At 41.0% G+C, this 17,615-nt stretch overlaps 4 protein-coding genes and 1 long non-coding RNA gene across 6 annotated transcripts; 3 read left to right on the forward strand and 2 right to left on the reverse strand.

The window, feature by feature from the left end:
• Positions 1-1,692: 1,692 nt before the first annotated feature.
• LOC311030956 lies at positions 1,693-4,912 on the forward strand. Its single transcript, XR_014599027.1, has 3 exons — positions 1,693-1,881; positions 3,310-3,405; positions 4,481-4,912. It is a non-coding gene; the product is annotated as an uncharacterized lncRNA (long non-coding RNA).
• Positions 4,913-5,000: 88 nt separating this feature from the next.
• tufm (Tu translation elongation factor, mitochondrial) lies at positions 5,001-8,360 on the reverse strand. Its single transcript, XM_084037017.1, has 10 exons — positions 8,305-8,360; positions 7,506-7,552; positions 7,289-7,427; positions 6,989-7,155; positions 6,561-6,830; positions 6,329-6,461; positions 6,101-6,205; positions 5,860-6,011; positions 5,587-5,706; positions 5,001-5,376 (listed from the first exon to the last, which is right to left on the reverse strand). Exons 1-10 carry the CDS (start codon positions 8,339-8,341, stop codon positions 5,206-5,208), a joined length of 1,341 nt encoding a protein of 446 aa, XP_083893143.1. The 5' UTR covers positions 8,342-8,360; the 3' UTR covers positions 5,001-5,205.
• A 660-nt stretch (positions 8,361-9,020) lies between these two features.
• Positions 9,021-12,373, forward strand: hspbp1 (HSPA (heat shock 70kDa) binding protein, cytoplasmic cochaperone 1). The gene is made up of 8 exons (XM_084037074.1): positions 9,021-9,177; positions 9,428-9,561; positions 9,728-9,926; positions 10,067-10,291; positions 10,459-10,614; positions 10,773-10,869; positions 11,673-11,784; positions 12,100-12,373. Exons 2-8 carry the CDS (start codon positions 9,439-9,441, stop codon positions 12,178-12,180), a joined length of 993 nt encoding a protein of 330 aa, XP_083893200.1. The 5' UTR covers positions 9,021-9,177; positions 9,428-9,438; the 3' UTR covers positions 12,181-12,373.
• A 150-nt stretch (positions 12,374-12,523) lies between these two features.
• On the reverse strand, positions 12,524-14,914 carry tmem86b (transmembrane protein 86B). Its single transcript, XM_084037075.1, has 3 exons — positions 14,160-14,914; positions 13,768-14,011; positions 12,524-13,455 (listed from the first exon to the last, which is right to left on the reverse strand). The coding sequence occupies exons 1-3, from the start codon at positions 14,208-14,210 to the stop codon at positions 12,998-13,000; spliced, it is 753 nt and encodes a 250-aa protein (XP_083893201.1). The 5' UTR covers positions 14,211-14,914; the 3' UTR covers positions 12,524-12,997.
• Positions 14,915-15,194: 280 nt separating this feature from the next.
• Positions 15,195-17,613, forward strand: aspdh (aspartate dehydrogenase domain containing). Of its 2 annotated transcripts, none has more exons than XM_084036177.1 (8): positions 15,195-15,591; positions 15,694-15,751; positions 15,868-16,012; positions 16,112-16,196; positions 16,410-16,559; positions 16,731-16,954; positions 17,041-17,180; positions 17,445-17,613. In XM_084036177.1, the coding sequence occupies exons 2-8, from the start codon at positions 15,697-15,699 to the stop codon at positions 17,480-17,482; spliced, it is 837 nt and encodes a 278-aa protein (XP_083892303.1). In that variant the 5' UTR covers positions 15,195-15,591; positions 15,694-15,696; the 3' UTR covers positions 17,483-17,613. The 2 variants fall into 2 exon arrangements, with proteins under 2 accessions (XP_083892303.1, XP_083892302.1); XM_084036176.1 differs by having other exon boundaries at positions 15,196-15,591; positions 15,689-15,751.
• Positions 17,614-17,615: the final 2 nt, after the last annotated feature.

Below are 17,615 nucleotides of genomic sequence, written 5' to 3' on the forward strand. Positions count from 1 at the left end.
AATGTCTCTTCAAGTGCTTATATGTCGATATAAAACCAACACAATATCTTAAATGTTTCACATGTTCATGGGACATGTTTCCCACATTTACATGTTCTGTAATGTAAAAGACAAAATAATTTGAAGAAGTACGGAATTAGTAAAGATAATAAAAATACCAAGAAGAAAGTGTGAACAAGCCATACCACACAAACGCTTCCATATATTGTTAACATTATATGAAGACCTGGTGGAGATCTGCTACCTAATGTGAAGCACCTTTCTAGTTTAATTTGGCTCTAGTATTGAATAAACTGATGCCCTGTAATGGTTTGTGTTGGTTTTCTAAGCCCTTGGCCAGAGATATTAGTTCCTTTCTGTTCATATTAATAGGACAACACGTATAGAGATATGAGGGCAGACTGTGTACCACAACATCACTTATCCCAGGGGAGATTAATTAGTTTTCCCTTTATATTTTCTCAAACAAAAAAGGTCTATGTGGGTTAACATGACCGCCATTTCAGCATATTTCAACCCATTTGTATTTATATCTTGCTGACTTGTGCTCCAGAAGACAAATGGTGGTTCCACTGCCATTTGAACCAAGAGCAGTGTGAAGGTCAAGGACTCTAATTTGTACATTTGTCAGGCCACTATTGTAAATATATATTTTTGTTTTTATGGTGTTTCTGACTGAATAGACAACAACTAATCATACATTCTTTCAAATTAAATAAAAAAACAGTGTTTATATTGTATGTTTCTTGATCAAAGCTTGAAACTGGAACTACTTTCTCTGCTTGATGGACTGAATTAACGTCTACTGAACTGAACAACCTCTTCTTGTCTTCCACTAAATGCATTTGAAGCAATTTTCTCCTCACAGGGTTTTACTTTGTTGTGTGAGACAACAATATATAAATTGACGGTTGCATTAAAAAAAAAAAAAAAAAGACAACAATGACTCCTGTTGAGCCACAATAAATATATCTCACAAAGCCAACAGTTCAGTTTTCTTCTTTCTTCATCGCAGACAGACACAACGTGCAGAGATTAATTTTCATTAAGCATTTGCTGAATGCATTTGTTGTCGAGTTATAACAAATAAGCAGGGAGGGAAAGTGGAAGCTGTTTGATAAACACGGAGGAATGGATTGTAATTTATGGCAGTGATTTGGTGGGACGGTATCTGGTTGGGGTCAGAGGTTTCTTCTTTCACTCTTATGCAACCAATCAGGCATGTCTTTGCATATGTACAGGCAAGACTTGGCAATCCCACTCGATTTCACCGGCCTGTAACCTTGAACACCGGAAAAGGGAGCTCATGCTCACAAGCTCAGGCACACAGACACACAAACAGCCACAGAAATGTATATTTGGTTAAAAAATCGGTGTGGGCTTCGTGCAACATGACATCCATATCAGTTTTAATTAGTTTAAAAACACATAATCAATAACTGCTTGAGCAGAACAATTAAAAAGACATAATCACAGTTTGTTCTAATGGCAAATACATCAAAGTCCTGTAAAATGTGCAAACATGAGTAGCGTTGTGTCTATCTGTTGGTGGGAGGCCACGTCTAACCAAGCATAATGTTACACAGATCGGATTTTATTTAATTACATCTGATATGACCCGTCAGCTAAAGACCTCAAGAGTGGGTGTGTGAGATATTAAACTGTTGGCCTCAAGTCAGTGACATTTAACAGAATAATCCGTTCCACCCTTTCATGCATCTAACATTCAGGAGGCTATCTTGAGCGCCAAATGCAGTCTAATTTCTGACTTAAGAGGGCTGTATCCTCTGAGAGGCGCTGCGTGATGGAAGGATCACCGAGAATAAACCGGGATGCTTCCTGCCCACTCGCCAGTGTTGGAGGACGAAGAAGCCGTGGAGGGTCAGTCTTCCAACATGCAGAGTGGGTTGTTGAAAGGCAAATTTGGCTTTAATTGCAGCAGTTCTATTCTTTGCTGGTTCCCCCCTCGCTACCAGAGGGAGGTGGAGGGTGGAAAGGAGTAACACGATGCAACAGCTGCACTTCCTCTCCTTAAGCCATAACTCGAAACCGTTTTAGGATTGAATTATCATATTGTTCCTGCATTATCAATTCTACTGGATGGCAAATGTTGAAAATCTGAAGTTTCAAATTTTAGGAACTGATAAAAAAGGGCAACACAAGAAAGCATTGTTTCTGGTTTGACTGTAGATGTATTTCTGGTGCAGTTTTAATCAGTCTTCATGCTCTGCTGTGGTTAATTGTTGTGGATATTAATGTGTGGTGTTTCCTACAGGAATGTAAACATTTATTGAGGTAAGGCTCTGATGTAAAGAGCTCTGGTGAGAGTCAGTGTTGAAACTGGTATCCATGTTGAAGATTGGCTGGAAATAATCTCAAACATTGTCGTCCTTGGCGCAGGGCTTTGACACCTCATCAGGACAAGTCAAGGAAACCATTCTTGATATCTGTGTGATATTATATTGCATTGTTTCCCTTTCCATTCACAGCAAAATCAGATAGCTAAGCCAGTGTCGTGTTGTTGTATTGAGGGGTGTGGACAGCTGAAGGTTAGGGACGTGAACGTGTGAGAGGAAGATCGCTGGTTGGAAAAATCCGCCTTTACTGGGAAAATGTGATAAAGGAAACTGGTTTAAGAATCTGGGTGGATTAGTGTAATTTAAACTGCTGTCTAACCGTCCCAAGTGAAGCCACGCAAATGAGACCGTGGGAATTTTCTTTACTTTCAAAAACTAAAGAAAGATTAACTTACAAATATTTACAAAAAAAGCTGTCGGTTTGTACACATAATATTTTATTTGTATAATAAAATAATTTGAAAACAACACAACAATAACTAACACTTAAAATGTTAACATGCTAGTCATAATTAGATACGGGGACATTTTAAGTGTTACGATTATAACCTCTCATACAAAACATGCATAATAAGTGTATACTGTACATATTAAAAATAACTAAGTACATTTACAGCATGTACACATTTTAATTATTGTACATTACTCAGTATTTCCATTTTCTTCTTTACTTTTCTCCACTTAATCTTATAACTTAATTCATTTTATGAATCTGATATGATCAAATATCTGAGTGATATATATACACACAGTATATACGACTATTTCTACAGTAAAATATGATAATATATCAGCAGCAGCAATCTTGAAATGCATAATATATTGCTCAGAATACTAAATTAACAAGTATTTTGAATGAAGTACTTTTCTCATCATGGAGACATTGCTGTTTTTCAAATGTTTTATGCTTTTTAAATATTATTGTTTTGCTTTTTGTTTTTCTATCATCTAGTTCCAGTATATTGGAGAGAAGGCAGACGTCTCTATGGCCGATATCTTCAAAAGAAACTCACACCAAAACTCTCTAGATTGATAAATAGCACTGCAGGTAGGAGGAAAAATATGTATTTTTTAGTTTTGTAGATGTCCCTTCTAGAAATATTTATAAAAAAAAACCCATAAAGGATCTTAAAACTTTTTCCACCATATATTTAAAAAAAATGTTCTTCTATTATTCGAGTAATTGCATCTCAGTGTAATATGACAGTTTAATGTATCCATTTGAACGCTGGTTTAAATCACGTTCAGTGAATCAGAATTATTCTTGAGAGACAGTTCAAGTCAGTTCCACTCTGACACTCAGCTCTAGTGTTTACAGTCTGATCATCTATCTCTGTAAGTCATTTTGCTTATGGACACATTCATCCTCCAGCTGAGCACATCACTCAGTAGTACTAGTATCTTCAGCCTCGACTCCTGCAGTCAAACAGTATTTGATTACAGCAACAGGCCGGTTGGATTACAAGGGGTACTGACTCAAATACCTACTGCAAACACAGAGCAACCGGAGAAGGAACAAGCAGAGAGGACACCAAATATTCAGCACACAAACACCACCTCGATTATCACAGCGAAATGATCTGGGAAAGGATGTCATACTTTAAAAACGATTAAGATCTCCAATATCATCCATGTACTTGGATTGCTTTCAGGTTGACGCTGTTTATTTCCATCCGTCAGAGTTGTGAATCTAGAATTAAGTGGATGGAATTATTTATTTATTAATACGCTTTCTTAATTTCACTATTTTAACTGAAAATATTATACATGTCAGTGTGTACAAGTGTCAAAACAAAACTATGTATTTTTTTTAATATTTTATGGTGCCAGGAAATAAATAAATAAATATATACATATATATATATGTATATGTGTATATATATATATATATATATATATATATATATATATATATATATATATAAAAAAATATCTCTCTATATATGTATATATATATTTTTTATATATATATATATTTTATATATATATATATATATATGTATATATATATATATATATATACATATATATATATATATATATATACATATATATATATATATATATATACATATATATATATATATGCAATATATGAAGAAATTCTTTATCTGTTCTTTCAGGCAGGAGGAAGACAGACCAGTCACACCTCTCAGGACAGCAGAAGACATCAGCACGGTTATTAAACTGTAGAATGAAGGTACTAGTTTTATTGGATTTAACTCATTTTTAAAGAAGCCAATTAAAAAGGATATAATTGAAAAATATGCTTAAAGTGATCCTGATTGTGTTAATCATTATGAATAATTTTGTCTTCAGAACTATTACAAGAGAACTGCTAACAGGCTCCTAAAGCACATCCCTGCTGCCCTCATGTGGCATGAGTTTTGTAACATGCAGTAACACGCCACCTCATTGGCCTTTTACACAGAAGACACTCTGACCACCACAATGGTAAAAGTACAGGTGTAAATAAGTAAATGAATGATGGATACCTGGATACCATTTAGCTGATTTCAGGTTCCTGGTATTCTGCACACTGGCTCATTGTCATCTTGCTAGCATTAGCCCATACCACAAAACAAAGAATGATTTTTTTATTATTAAATACATTTTATTACATAAATGGCATCATTTTTGACAGTCTGGCATTCACGCATATAGACAGTGCTAAACATTGCAGGTATTTTGGTTGGGTGAGACTGCACAACTCAGCCATGAATCTTTTCCTGTTTCTCTGTTTGCTTATGGGTTTATGTACTGTATTTGTACACTTCTATAATTATGTGATTTGACCAGACACAGACAACCACACCCCCTCCCCCCCAGCCCAGTCCAAAGTTTCCATTCAGCCCCAGTTGACCTGGTCCTCATCTTTAACCGGCAGGATGTCTGTGACCAAGCCGGTGCCGATGGTTCTGTTTCCGTCTCTCAACGTGAACCTCTGGCCTTTCTCCAAAACCATCGGCTGGCGGAGCGTGAGTGTCAAGGAGGTGTCCTCCCCTGGCATTACCATTTCCTGAACAAAGACAAGAATAACAGACAAGAGAGTTGTTTCTGTCCTTTAAAATCCTGTTGTTGTACTTGAGTATTTTTTCCACAAGTCTCTAGGCGAACAAATACAAAGTCTGAACCCAGATATACCGATTTGAAACTTCATGAAGACGTTAACCAGATGCGTTAAGTATTCGACAAAGATCCATTTACCGACTGATTAAAACACACAAACCTTTTCATCGGGCAGAGTGACTCTGCAGGCCATGTCCCACGTTAGAGAGAACATGACGGGCATGAAGTTGGTGACAAACGGTTTGTGTCTGCCTCCCTCCTCCTTACTCAGAACGTACACCTGAAATACAGAAAGCACAAACATCAGACCTCAGACTCATTACTGTGGCATCAGACTTATCTCCCAGTTTGCCTTTAAAACGTTTTTTTTACAATACAATTCTTGGATTATAAACAGTCAATCAATAACAACTACAACTCTGTGCTCACAGACCTGGGCCTTGATTTTCTGGTGAGGCATGATGGCTCCTGGTTTGCACATCACCATCCCTCTCCTTATATCCTCTCTCTTCAGTCCTCGGACCAGAGCGCCCAGGTTATCTCCAGCTTCTGCCCGATCCAGAGACTTATGAAACATCTCAATACCTGAGCAGAACAGGACGACCAGCAAGGTGAAATTCCTGTGTATATACACCAACACTCATTCGGTGACTGTTGCATTTTCTTTCACTCACCTGTAACCACTGACTTGAAGCTGCGACTGTGGCCCACAAACTCACAGTCATCTCCTTTCTTGATGATGCCCCTCTCCATAGTACCGGTCACAACAGTGCCTCTGCCTGAAGGACACAAATGATAATCAAATTTAAAGTAAGTCACTTAAATGCGTCACCATCATCTGGTTCAGTTTTTACAATTTTGACTGGAGAACCAGCATTTTGGGTGCATTTCTTTGTTTATACCTGGGATTGAATAAACTCCTTCGATGGGCAGAAGAAAAGGTTTTTCTAGCTCTCTTTTGGGGAGAGGAATGTAAGCATCCACAATCTCCAGAAGATTCATCACTGCATTCAAACCAAGTTCAGGTTCTCTGTTCTGAGATGGAGCAACAAAAAAAGTATTCAGTCAGTTCACATACAGGTGCCTCAGTATTATCTAAACTGTAAGACAAATGATGGCCAGCGTTCCCCTCACCTCCAGGGCACAGAGGGCCGAGCCTATCACAACAGGCGTGTTGTCGCCATCATAGCCAAACTCTGTGAGCAGCTCGCGGATCTCGATTTCCACCAGCTCCACCATCTCCTTGTCCTCCACGGCGTCGGCCTTGTTGATGAAAACAACCACGTGTTCGACCCCTATCTGCCTGGCCAACAAGAGGTGCTCTCGTGTCTGTGGCATCTGGCCGTCGGTGGCCGCCACCACCAGGATACAGCCGTCCATCTGAGCTGTGCCTGTAATCATGTTCTGAAAAAAAGGGAAAGAGATCTGGGTTATTATAGGGGATACAAGTTATTAACACAGTAAATAATTAAGCTTGAAATGCTTGAGGAGAAACAAGGATTCTGATCTACTAAAATAACAAAATTGCATCATGTTCTGCACTTTCTAGGCCAGGTTCTTACCTTGACGTAGTCAGCATGACCGGGACAATCTGTGTGAGCATAATGTCTGTTGGATGTGGTGTATTCTACATGGGAGGCGTTGATGGTGATTCCTCTGGCCTTCTCCTCAGGGGCATTGTCGATATCCTCATACTTTTTAAAGCTAGCACCACCAGCATCAGCAAGCACTGAGGACAAAAAACACTAGAAAAATGAGGCATTGATTATCACTGTAGGCCAGTGAAGCCATTGCAGTTGCAAGATCAAATAAAAATAATTCAGCGGGTTGTATTTAAAAAGCAAGGAGGTGAGTGTTTCTACCTTTTGTGATGGCTGCAGTCAGGGTTGTCTTGCCGTGGTCAACATGGCCAATTGTTCCAATGTTCACATGGGGTTTGTCTCTGCTGTATGTCTTCTTAGCCTCTGCAGCAAAGGTCCGCCGACTCAGTGGCACGCCACACTACGAAACAAAGGCAACACCAGGAATTATACGGTTGCAAATTCCACGATTAACACTCCGGTTTGTGTGCACACTCACCAATTTGAAGGAGCTGTGCAGGAGGCTTGGTGAAGACCACTGAAGGGCTGAGAAGAGGGAAGCAAACGATGAGAATACTGTGAGTTTATCGATAATTCCACTATTACAGGTTCCAGTTTCTCGTCACAGTACATTTTTGAAGGCATTAACTCCATGACAGATATTTAAACTATTGTTTTCCATGTCAATCTCACTGCAGCAATGCCCCACTGCCACACAGATGGGCCAGCAGGCTGTCAATGACTGAACGTGCAGTTGTTCCCTACGTGTGTCAATAATAGCCTAATACCCTGTCAGGGCAGTGTCTCACACTCAAACACTCTCATACATGCATGTCTGTTTTGCACTTGCATTGAACTATGTCCATTAGTATGTTCTCATGACGGGAACGGGACTGTGTCTGGACGTTAGATCAGGTTTGGTAAGCTAAGAGCAGCTGTGCAGCAGCGGACATTAAGCTAGCAAAACCTTTGAAGCAGTGTAATTCTTTACCAAATAAACTGCTGTCAGTTAAACGTTAGTTATCTAGCTACTAAAATATATAATCTAGTTTCAATCATCACCGTCTGTCAGTCCTCATCCTTGGCTAGCCGCATCGTTAGCTAACTCTCATTGGTAACGTGACCTTGCTTTGATATCGAAGTTGACAGCAGCATCTCTTTTTCAGTGATATATTATGTTTCTACAAACAAACACATCCCATAATGATACGTGCAGAACAAATCAATGTGCTATGAATCAACAGGCGGTCAGAAATGCAATCAGAATCGGTTACTATAAGAGAGTTAAACGATTTTACCGGAGTAACATGCACGTAGTCCCACAAGCGCCGCCATCTTGGATGGTAAGGGAAAACAAAGATGATGAAAGAAAATCAAGACAGTTCCTGACCACCTCTGATGCTGTCGCGCCAAGCAGCTCCAAGCAGCAGACACAGCTATTTCATTAGTATTACAACGGTAAATTGGATAGCTATTTATATGACTAAGACCACTACTAATGATACTAATATATACCACATAATTACCAAACTGGAGGTTTTCTAACTTGTGTTTTTTCTGTTTTACGTTTTTCTTACTTGCCACGCATCTAACAAATGTGTTAATATCTAAATATAGTGTGTTTAATACTATTCACTTATAAAACACACATACTGTAGCATCAAATATTTTATAAAATATATTGTAAAAAAATGTACTTCATATATGAAGTCTGCTTGAGGGGATTCTCATGAGAACGCTCTCTTCTTTACTCAAACTCTCTGGACGTCGTGTGTGTTGTACGCGTTCAAACGTCACTGATTTACCGTAAACACGCTAATATGGTGGAGTTGCTGTTGTTATTTTAAAATTCAAAGGTTGTATTCCTGTTAGTATTACTGTACTATATTGGTAAGCACTGAGACACCGTAGAAAATACAAAGACTGAAATTATTTAGAGGTGATTAAAGAGTACAGCAAAAACACATTGTGCTTGCCAATCTGGCTCAAGGTTTACGGTACAGCGTGGCGGCCTCCATGCCACTCGTGGGCTAAGCTTCAGTTTACGTTTGCTAGCTGGAATGTTCTAGCGCATTCGCGTGTCTGTGCTTAAGGAGGAGTTAACATATTTAAAAAGACTCAGTGAGCGCGTGTCCATTCATTCAACGCAGATTTATAGGACTCCTGTAAAGGTAACTTTTATTTAAGATCAACGATTATGTAGGCTGTGGATACTGTGTTTCTGTATTTTGTTTTAGTTAGCATGATTCATGACGTAGTGACAATTTAATGTTAGCATCTTAAGACTAAAGTAAACTGTCTGCTGGGTTTTGCTTCCTGTGTTTGCAATTGGTGTTTTTAAGGCCTTCGCTGCTGCACGTCAATTCTGAATACATTTGTCCCCGTCCTGCTGATTCTTGCGATGTATTGTTTTCTCCCCAGCGGTGAACATCATGGCAGAAGACAAACAGGGCAGGAGATATCCCCAGAACCTCCAGGGGGTCCTGCGGCTGGCGGTGGATGCTGGTGGATCATCCGCAGAGGGGCCTGCTTCTGTTGAACCCATGTCAGAGGAGGTAAGGGCCTGGGAGTTATGACCTTCAAACCTCCCCACAGGACTTAACCACAGGCTGACACAGGGGCTCTGTGTTTGACATGTTATAAAAGGATCTAAGAGAGTACCAGTTTTTTATGTGTACCCATGTAACTGAGAAACATTACTGTACTCTTTCTTTGTCCTAGAGGAAAGTGTGGCTCAAAGGTGCTCTTGCAGAAGTCTGCAAAGGGCAGATGGATGAAGTGGAGCGGATGAAGAAGTGCGTGGACTGTTTAAGCCAAGAGGAGAGAGGAGATGATGAGAGGGATGAAGAGGGTGAAGATGAGCGGGAATCAGCCCTTGAGATCCTGTCGGACTTGTGTGAGAACCTGGACAATGCTAGAGGTTTGTAGTAAATCGTATTAAGAGTTATTTTACTCGCAGTCTATAGATATTATGTTAGCATATATGTAGAGCAAATAGCTTGAGGTAATGGATACAATTGGCTCTATCGTGACTGGGTCCCCTGTTCCTCCGCTCCACAGACCTGATGACTCTCGGTGGACTGGAACTGTGTGTCTCCCGTTATCTGTGTCATGCTCAAAGTGGATTGAGGTGGCGCGCAGCCCAGCTTATCGCTTCCTGTGCCCAGAACATGTCGGAGGTGCAGGTCCATTTGTTTGACATCGGGGCGCTACCGAAGCTGCTGCAGCTGACAGACTCAGACCCCCAACCCACTGTACGAGTGAAAGCCCTTTACGCTGTGTCGTGTGAGTATCTGAGACTAGTAGTTAAATCTGAAGCCTTATTGTGTTTTCCCTCAGTACTGAAAGATGTAAAGCATTAGTACTAGATTGTAACGCTGTCTGCATTTATGCCGCTTCACGTTCAGGACACCTCAGAACAGATTTGTAACTGTATCCGGTTGTGACTTTAGGTCTGGTTCGAGAGCAGGAGGCAGGACTCCAGGCGTTCTTGTCCCACGATGGCTTCTCAATGCTGATGCGAGGCATGCAGTCGGACAATGAGAAGCTCAAGACCAAGTCTGCGTTCCTTCTGCTCAACCTGCTGATGTCACACCCCGAACAGAAAGGTATGAATGAGAGAGGCATCGAAGCAGGATGGTGCGCTTCGACTAAGCTGTGGATTTTATGTTTTGTCAAAAAGCTGTCATTCTCACCATCAGCCACCAGCTATAGCAGTTCTTTTATTCTTTCATTTGGGGTAAGATATATCTGTATCTGTTTCCAGACACAGTTGTCTCGATGGGTATGGTACAGCAGCTGGTAGCAGTTCTCCGCACACCCCACTCAGAATTCCATGAGCACGTGCTTGGCGCCCTTTGCAGGTAAGAAACACTCTTCAACATTCACAAGTAGAGGTCAACAGATTTTTAAAGGCTGATATAATAGCGACAGTTGGGAGCAGGAGAAAGCTCATAGCCGATTAATCAGCTGATTCCCAGAATACAATCAATCTGAATTAACAACCGTTAACTCAATTACATCAAACTCACAGCTTCATCATTGTGTAATCATTGGTAAGCACTATCCTGAAGTGTGATTTTAAGGGATTACATTGTTGGAATATGTTCTATATATTTACAGTGGGGGATGCATTTGATTTGATTTCATGGATGGATAGTTACGGAGCTGGATTATTTCAAAGAGGTTGAATAGGTTGAATAGTTTCTTTTCCTCTCGGTCTGCCTGCCTTGCCTCGTGGACAAAGAGCTGATAGCGTTGCGTTATATATTAAACAGATAACTTCTGTGGGGAGAAAGAAACCGATGCATTTATGGCCATAGCGTGTGAGTGACTGAACTCCACTCCCCTTTCCTGCAGCACGAGCATCATTTCATGGGATATTTATCAGTTATTTAGATTATTTTCAGATATCAATCACATGCACACAGGTTTTTCAGCAACAGTGGCTTTAATTGCCATGGTGTGTATGGAGCCTCTATGTGAAACCGTACCTTCCTGTGTGATGCAGCAGTTGGCCATTATCGAAGCCCATTTTCCCCGCCAACAATAGTTTGTAAAATATCCGATTTGCACCGCCTTATCTGTCGACCTCTACTCACAAGTAACATCAATTCATGGTTCACATTCATATTTACACCTTTTTGCGTGTCTGATGTCTGTCTAGTCTGGTGGAAGACTGTCCACAGGGTCTCAAGGACTGCAGGAGTCCTGCTCTGGGTCTGGAGGAGTTACTGAAACAGCGATCCAGAGAGCTCCAAGGAAAAGAAGAGAGTCTGGTAATTCCTGTCTTTAGTTGTTTTTTAAATTATTTCTAAAGCAAGCAGGGGAGTGGTCTTTTCTGTAGGTTCTGTATGTACAAAACTACGACTACAAAAGCTAGTGTTTTGAAAATGTTGCTTACAATAATAAGTCTAAACAAAAAGCAACCAACTTTTGACCACACTATATGTTCTAGTGCTAACTAGATGCCAGCACATTGATTATTTTACATAAGTGAATTGTAATTCTAGGCAAATGAAGATAATTGTTTTAAAAAATGAATATTGATTTCCAGGAAACAGCTTTTAAAGTCACATTTTTGTTTCCAACAGGAAGAACTGGACTTCTGTGAGCGTTTAAGGGCGATTTGTATTCGTGGGCCGCCGTCGGATGACAATGGGATGGATCGCTGAAGTATTATTTACCTCACCTTTGCTGGTATCACTGTGCAAACATGTAACAGAAAGATTTTCATAATCTGGATGGTGGATGTTGGCAATGTTTTGTCAGTTACGACAGATGCTGTCCACATTCAAATGTCATGCAGAAGGTGGATTTTACTCTGTAAATAACTCTAATGTATAAAATACTTTTTCAAGTCAGGTCTTCCTTTAGTCCAGTGTTTTCAGTTCTAGAAAAATATAACGAAATGGCTTCATTACAGGTAGTATCTAAAGTATTTCCTGATTTAATTGTTTATAGTTGCATACCAATGTTTAGTTACGTGTACAGTCAAGTAATTTTAGTCAATTGTCTCTTAAATAATGACTTGGAATAATGGACACCATTGTTTACTTTTTACACCATATTCATTTATTCATAGTGTATTTATATACATATAATGGCCGGCTCACAATAGGAAAACATCAACACCTGCATAACCCACATGTAAACATAGATTATGTGAAATTTAAATATTGCTGCACAAATCACATAATTTAAAACTGATATTTGTGGAGTTTCTTTATGTTTTGTTTGTAGACTAATATTTAAAATGTAATGACATGATTATTCTGATGCAAACTGGAAACACAGTAAAATATCTTGACCTTGCAAGCTGCTCTTGTAATTCGTCTTTGTCATTAGCCAGTAGTGGCAGTAGAAAATGGTCCTTCTATTTTCCGGTTTCCCTGTATTTGATAGGTTGAGATTAGAAACTCTTAAGTATTTATAGGCAGCATTAGGATTTTACCAGGTTGATGGAGATAATTCAGACTCTAGGGATGCTGCTTAGGACCGCTTCCATTTTGCAAAGTCTTCCTTGTCCTCCACTGCCTTTACATCACCCACAGCTATTAGTAGCTGTGCCAAATAATATGTCACCATGACAATAATGTTACCATGCTCCATTGGTGCGGTCACCTTGAAAACTTGGAGAGCCAGTGAAAGGTCAGACACCATGAAGGACACACTTCCTAACAGTGTTGCTGTGTGACGGGTTCTGATGGCTAAAGCCCCCATTAGAGCAATTAAGACGATGTAAACCCCCACAGCTGGAATCAGTATATCAGAATTTGGCGCCTTCTGCAGGAATGGATATATGTATATGTAGAAACCTCCTCCCACCAGGAACAGGATCAGACATAGAAAACGGGTCCACAAGGAAGAGGAAGAGGAATAAGGAGTGTAACGACTGGAGAGGAAGGTGAGTGAGTACAGCAGATGAGCCACGGCAAACGCACCCATTCCTGAAACAGATGTGTGAGATTTTAAGGGCAATATGCAAATATAGTATTGACCAATCACGTTCAAACATGCTTTGGTTGTCCCGTTGCCTAATGATGATTTGGTTTTTTATTGGTTTAGAATTGCAACGAGATTGTATTCAGGATATTTGTGAAACAATCCAGTCATACACGTATATGAGCTGTAGTTTTGCATCTCTAATCGGACCTTAACCAACGGGCAACGCCGGATATCCGCTCGCCCCCCCCACCCCCTGAGGTGCATTCGTATTCAGACTGATAGCCGATGGGTTCCAAGTGTCCAAACACTCTTACCATGCAGAAAAAGCTCAGGCCATACCAGGCAGCAGTCACCCACGGCAGAGAAGAGCAGCCCCCCCGCTACACCGGCGACGCTCCAACCTCCAGTCCAGCTCAGCACCGCTGCAGCCAGTAAGACTGTCGGTGCTGACTTGACACCTGCAGACATGATAGACGCGGGTGAGTCGGGTGTCCACAGGTAGAAGTACAGAGCTGTGGACAAAAAGAAAGGCAACAGAGACAGAAGGAGAGCACAGGACTGATGGAGGGGGAGAAACAGGAAGAAACAGGGTGACAAAGCACAACAGGAATTAGTTAGACAGTTATATTCTGTTGGAGAATGTTGTTGTAAGTCACATAAACAACGTTCACCATTGACTTAGTAAGAGTTGATTATTTTTAGGTACCGTGTTTCTCCTCTGCCGCCTGAAATAGGCATCAGACTCAAGGATGTCCATCGTCTCAGAGTCGGCACTGTCGTGGGCTGCAGCAGGCGTCTTTAGTTGAACCTGTCTTGTCAAACACCTTCTATTTTCTTCTCTCTGCGATCTCGGTTACCAACGCATGTAATCCTCAGACATTCTTTTTCTTGTTCACATCTGCCTCCAACCTCTGTCCTGTCTGTTGGTATTTCACGTAATGAACTTTGGACCAATCCTTGCTGCTTGATTGCACCCTGATAAGCAATGCTCTCCCTGCTTTGACTTCTCATGGACGAATGGCTGACCTTTGACCTCTTTAGGTGGAGCGTGTTGGTGACATCAACTTATGAGGGACAAAGTTGAACACGTTGAAAACTCACGAGATGAAAGTTGATTTCTTACTTACGTAATATTGTTGGTAATAACAAATGAATGGTGGGGAAGTGGCCAGAAAGGGGAAATCCTTTGGATCTCTAAACCTTGTAGGTGTTGTAAAAATGAACGATCAATATGACAAGAGATAGTTCTCTACTGTATGTCAATGCTGGCAACTCCAACACCATCCACTTTTCAAAACTATTATATCTGAAAGCAAGAAAATCTGCATTATTTTTCCAGTAAACTTAATATATGACAGTTTGGTTGTGATAATCTTGAAAAATGGGATTTCATTTTGCTTGTTTGAGTTCACTAGATGGCCACACTCATGGGCGTCGCCACCATATATTGAGGGGGGCTGCACACACACACACACGCACACACACACACACACACACACACACACACACACACACACACACACACACACACACACACACACACATTTGCCATTAAAATATTAGTGCATGACGGGTCTAACTTCACGATCAAATCCGCTCCACTTTATGAGTAAGAGAATACCCACAGCAATAGGAATCCACTCCGTGTTTTCCTGGTTTCCTACACAAACACACACGCACACACACACACACACACACACACACACACACACACACACACACACACACACACACACACGAACACTAAAGGAAGTTTGCTTCTTGCAGCTTCTTGGTCAACGAGTTGACGCCAGCAACAGGGGCGGACTGGCCATCGGGCATATTTTAATTCCAGATGTTCCAATCATGAATCATGGACGTATTAAAACAGGTGACGGTACGGCCCTCAGCCGCAACACTGCCGTTTGAGCATCCGCAGACCGGAACTCTGGCCCGGCAGTCAGACTGGGCCAGTTCAATACTGTCAATTAGGGGGGTTGGATCGAGGAGGAGCTCAGCATGTCATTCCACACTTTGGAGAACTAACAATGATTAACTATGGCCTCTCTGAGTCAAACTTTGTACTGTGAATACCCACAATTCCTGGAGTCGTGGGCTTCAAATTGGAAGTAACTCAACACTGCTAGGGCGATTATCTGGTGAGTAGAGCAATAAATATAAAGTGTTATACTGGAAAAGATAGGAAGTAAGGTCAAAAGCATACATGTTGTTTTGTGTTGATGTTTCCTTTGGCAGCACAGGACATGGCAACCTGCTCCTCCCCCCAAAGGATTGGAGTCGTGGGACACGGACATCTAGGTGAAAACGCCCCCTCAAACTCAAGACACACTTTCTGACATACGTCACTATGAGTCTTTTGCTTAGCTCTGTTCATCTTATTAATGTATGTGTGTGTGTGTGTGTGTGTGATTCAGGGCAGTATCTGGTGGAGAGGATCCTTAAAGATGGAGCTGCTCTCGGTCTGACGCTGGCTTTCGTTTGGAACAGAAATTCTGACAAGCTCAAAGGTTTAGTTCCTGATGAACTCATACTGGGTGACCTCTCATCCTTTGCAGACAGGTGCAAATACACACATAAGCAAACCCATATGCAAAACGCCAGTGTTTGCATGTTATATCATTTCCATGACATCTTTTTTTTTTTTTAACTGTTTTACAGGCAATGTGATGTGATTGTAGAGGTGTGCCATCCACAGATAGTGAAAGAGTTTGGGTTTCACTTTCTGTCTCAATCTCATTTCATGGTGAGTTTCTCCTGTTTTTGTGGGCAATAAAGTTGCTGCGAAACACAAATAAATTAGCCTTGATAAATCATTTGCCTGTAATGTCCTTGCTCCTGTAACAAGACTTAAACAGATGAGAATAATGACAGGGTGTGCTCATCTTAATCAGTATAACTAGAAAACATTTAAACTCATCCTTGACATCCTCTTTTGTGCCTTTATTTCTCCTCCCAGGTGGGCTCTCCTTCTGCCCTCTCTGATCCCGATCTGAACCAGAAGCTGCGTCAGGCGGCTCAGGAGTATGGTAAGACACTCTACGTCCCCAGTGGTGCATTATGGGGAGGCCAGGACATCCAGAGGCTGAATGATAGCGGAGGCTTGAAGGTACGGTAACAGTGGTCGCTTTTCTGGTTCTGGTTTAGAATTTTGAAATGAAGGTGTATCTTGCAAATGGCAAATAAACTATTATTTTATTCTAGTACTCAGGATGTGAGTGTCTTCTGGTAAGCCTTATTATGTTCGGATTATACTTCTTCTCGTTTGATTTGTTCACAGACTTTGTTCATAAGAATGTCCAAGCATCCGTCCTGCTTCCGGTTGACAGGAGACGTCCTCTCTGATTGGACAGAGGAAGAGGGCAGACGTGTTTTATTCAGAGGCTCAGTGGCAGAGTTGTGCCCCTTAGCTCCAAACAACGTTAACACCATGGCGGCGGCAGCCGTGGCAGCAGGAACACTTGGCTTTACCGGTGTTCAGGGAGAGATTGTGTCTGACACAGCGTGAGTCTTTCTTAAAAACCTGAGTGACCTGATGTAGCCTTTCATATATGCTTAAAGTAGACTTGTCATACCTCTTCATGCCCCAGGTTAAGAGACTATCATGTGGTGGAGGTGGAAGTGACCGGGCCCGGGGGCTTCTCCGTGCACACAGTGAGGAGGAATCCAGCCAAACTCGGGGCTGTAACTGGCAGTGCAACATACAATTCCTTCTGGAATAGTTTACAAGGTGAGTCCTGCATGGTCAGTACCGGATCTGAAAGTACCCCAATAAAAGTAAAAGTGTACTAATGCTTAAATTTATATTATAAAATTCCGTACAATGGAAATACTCAAGTATCTTGAGTACTTTCCACCACTGTCTACTGGAGTCAGTTGGAGACATTGATGTAATTAATGTGTCATAAAATAACCGTTTGTGTACAAATCAGAAAAATAGATCTCAAATAAGTGAAGTGTCTGATTTTTCCGTTAATATTCTGCTTCCATACAGTTTGCAAAGGTCACGGGGGCCGAGTTTACTTGTGCTGAAGCAGACAAGAACGCCACATGAGAAGGTCCACAAATCAGTTGTGTTGATGGTGTCACTGGATCAATATGTTACTAATGAAAACCCACAGACCCTTGGGTTTATGTGCTCCAATAAACTGCATGGAAACAAAGA

Source organism: Eutrigla gurnardus (genome assembly GCF_963514095.1).
Source record: "Eutrigla gurnardus genome assembly, chromosome: 20".
Classification (NCBI taxonomy): domain Eukaryota; kingdom Metazoa; phylum Chordata; class Actinopteri; order Perciformes; family Triglidae; genus Eutrigla; species Eutrigla gurnardus.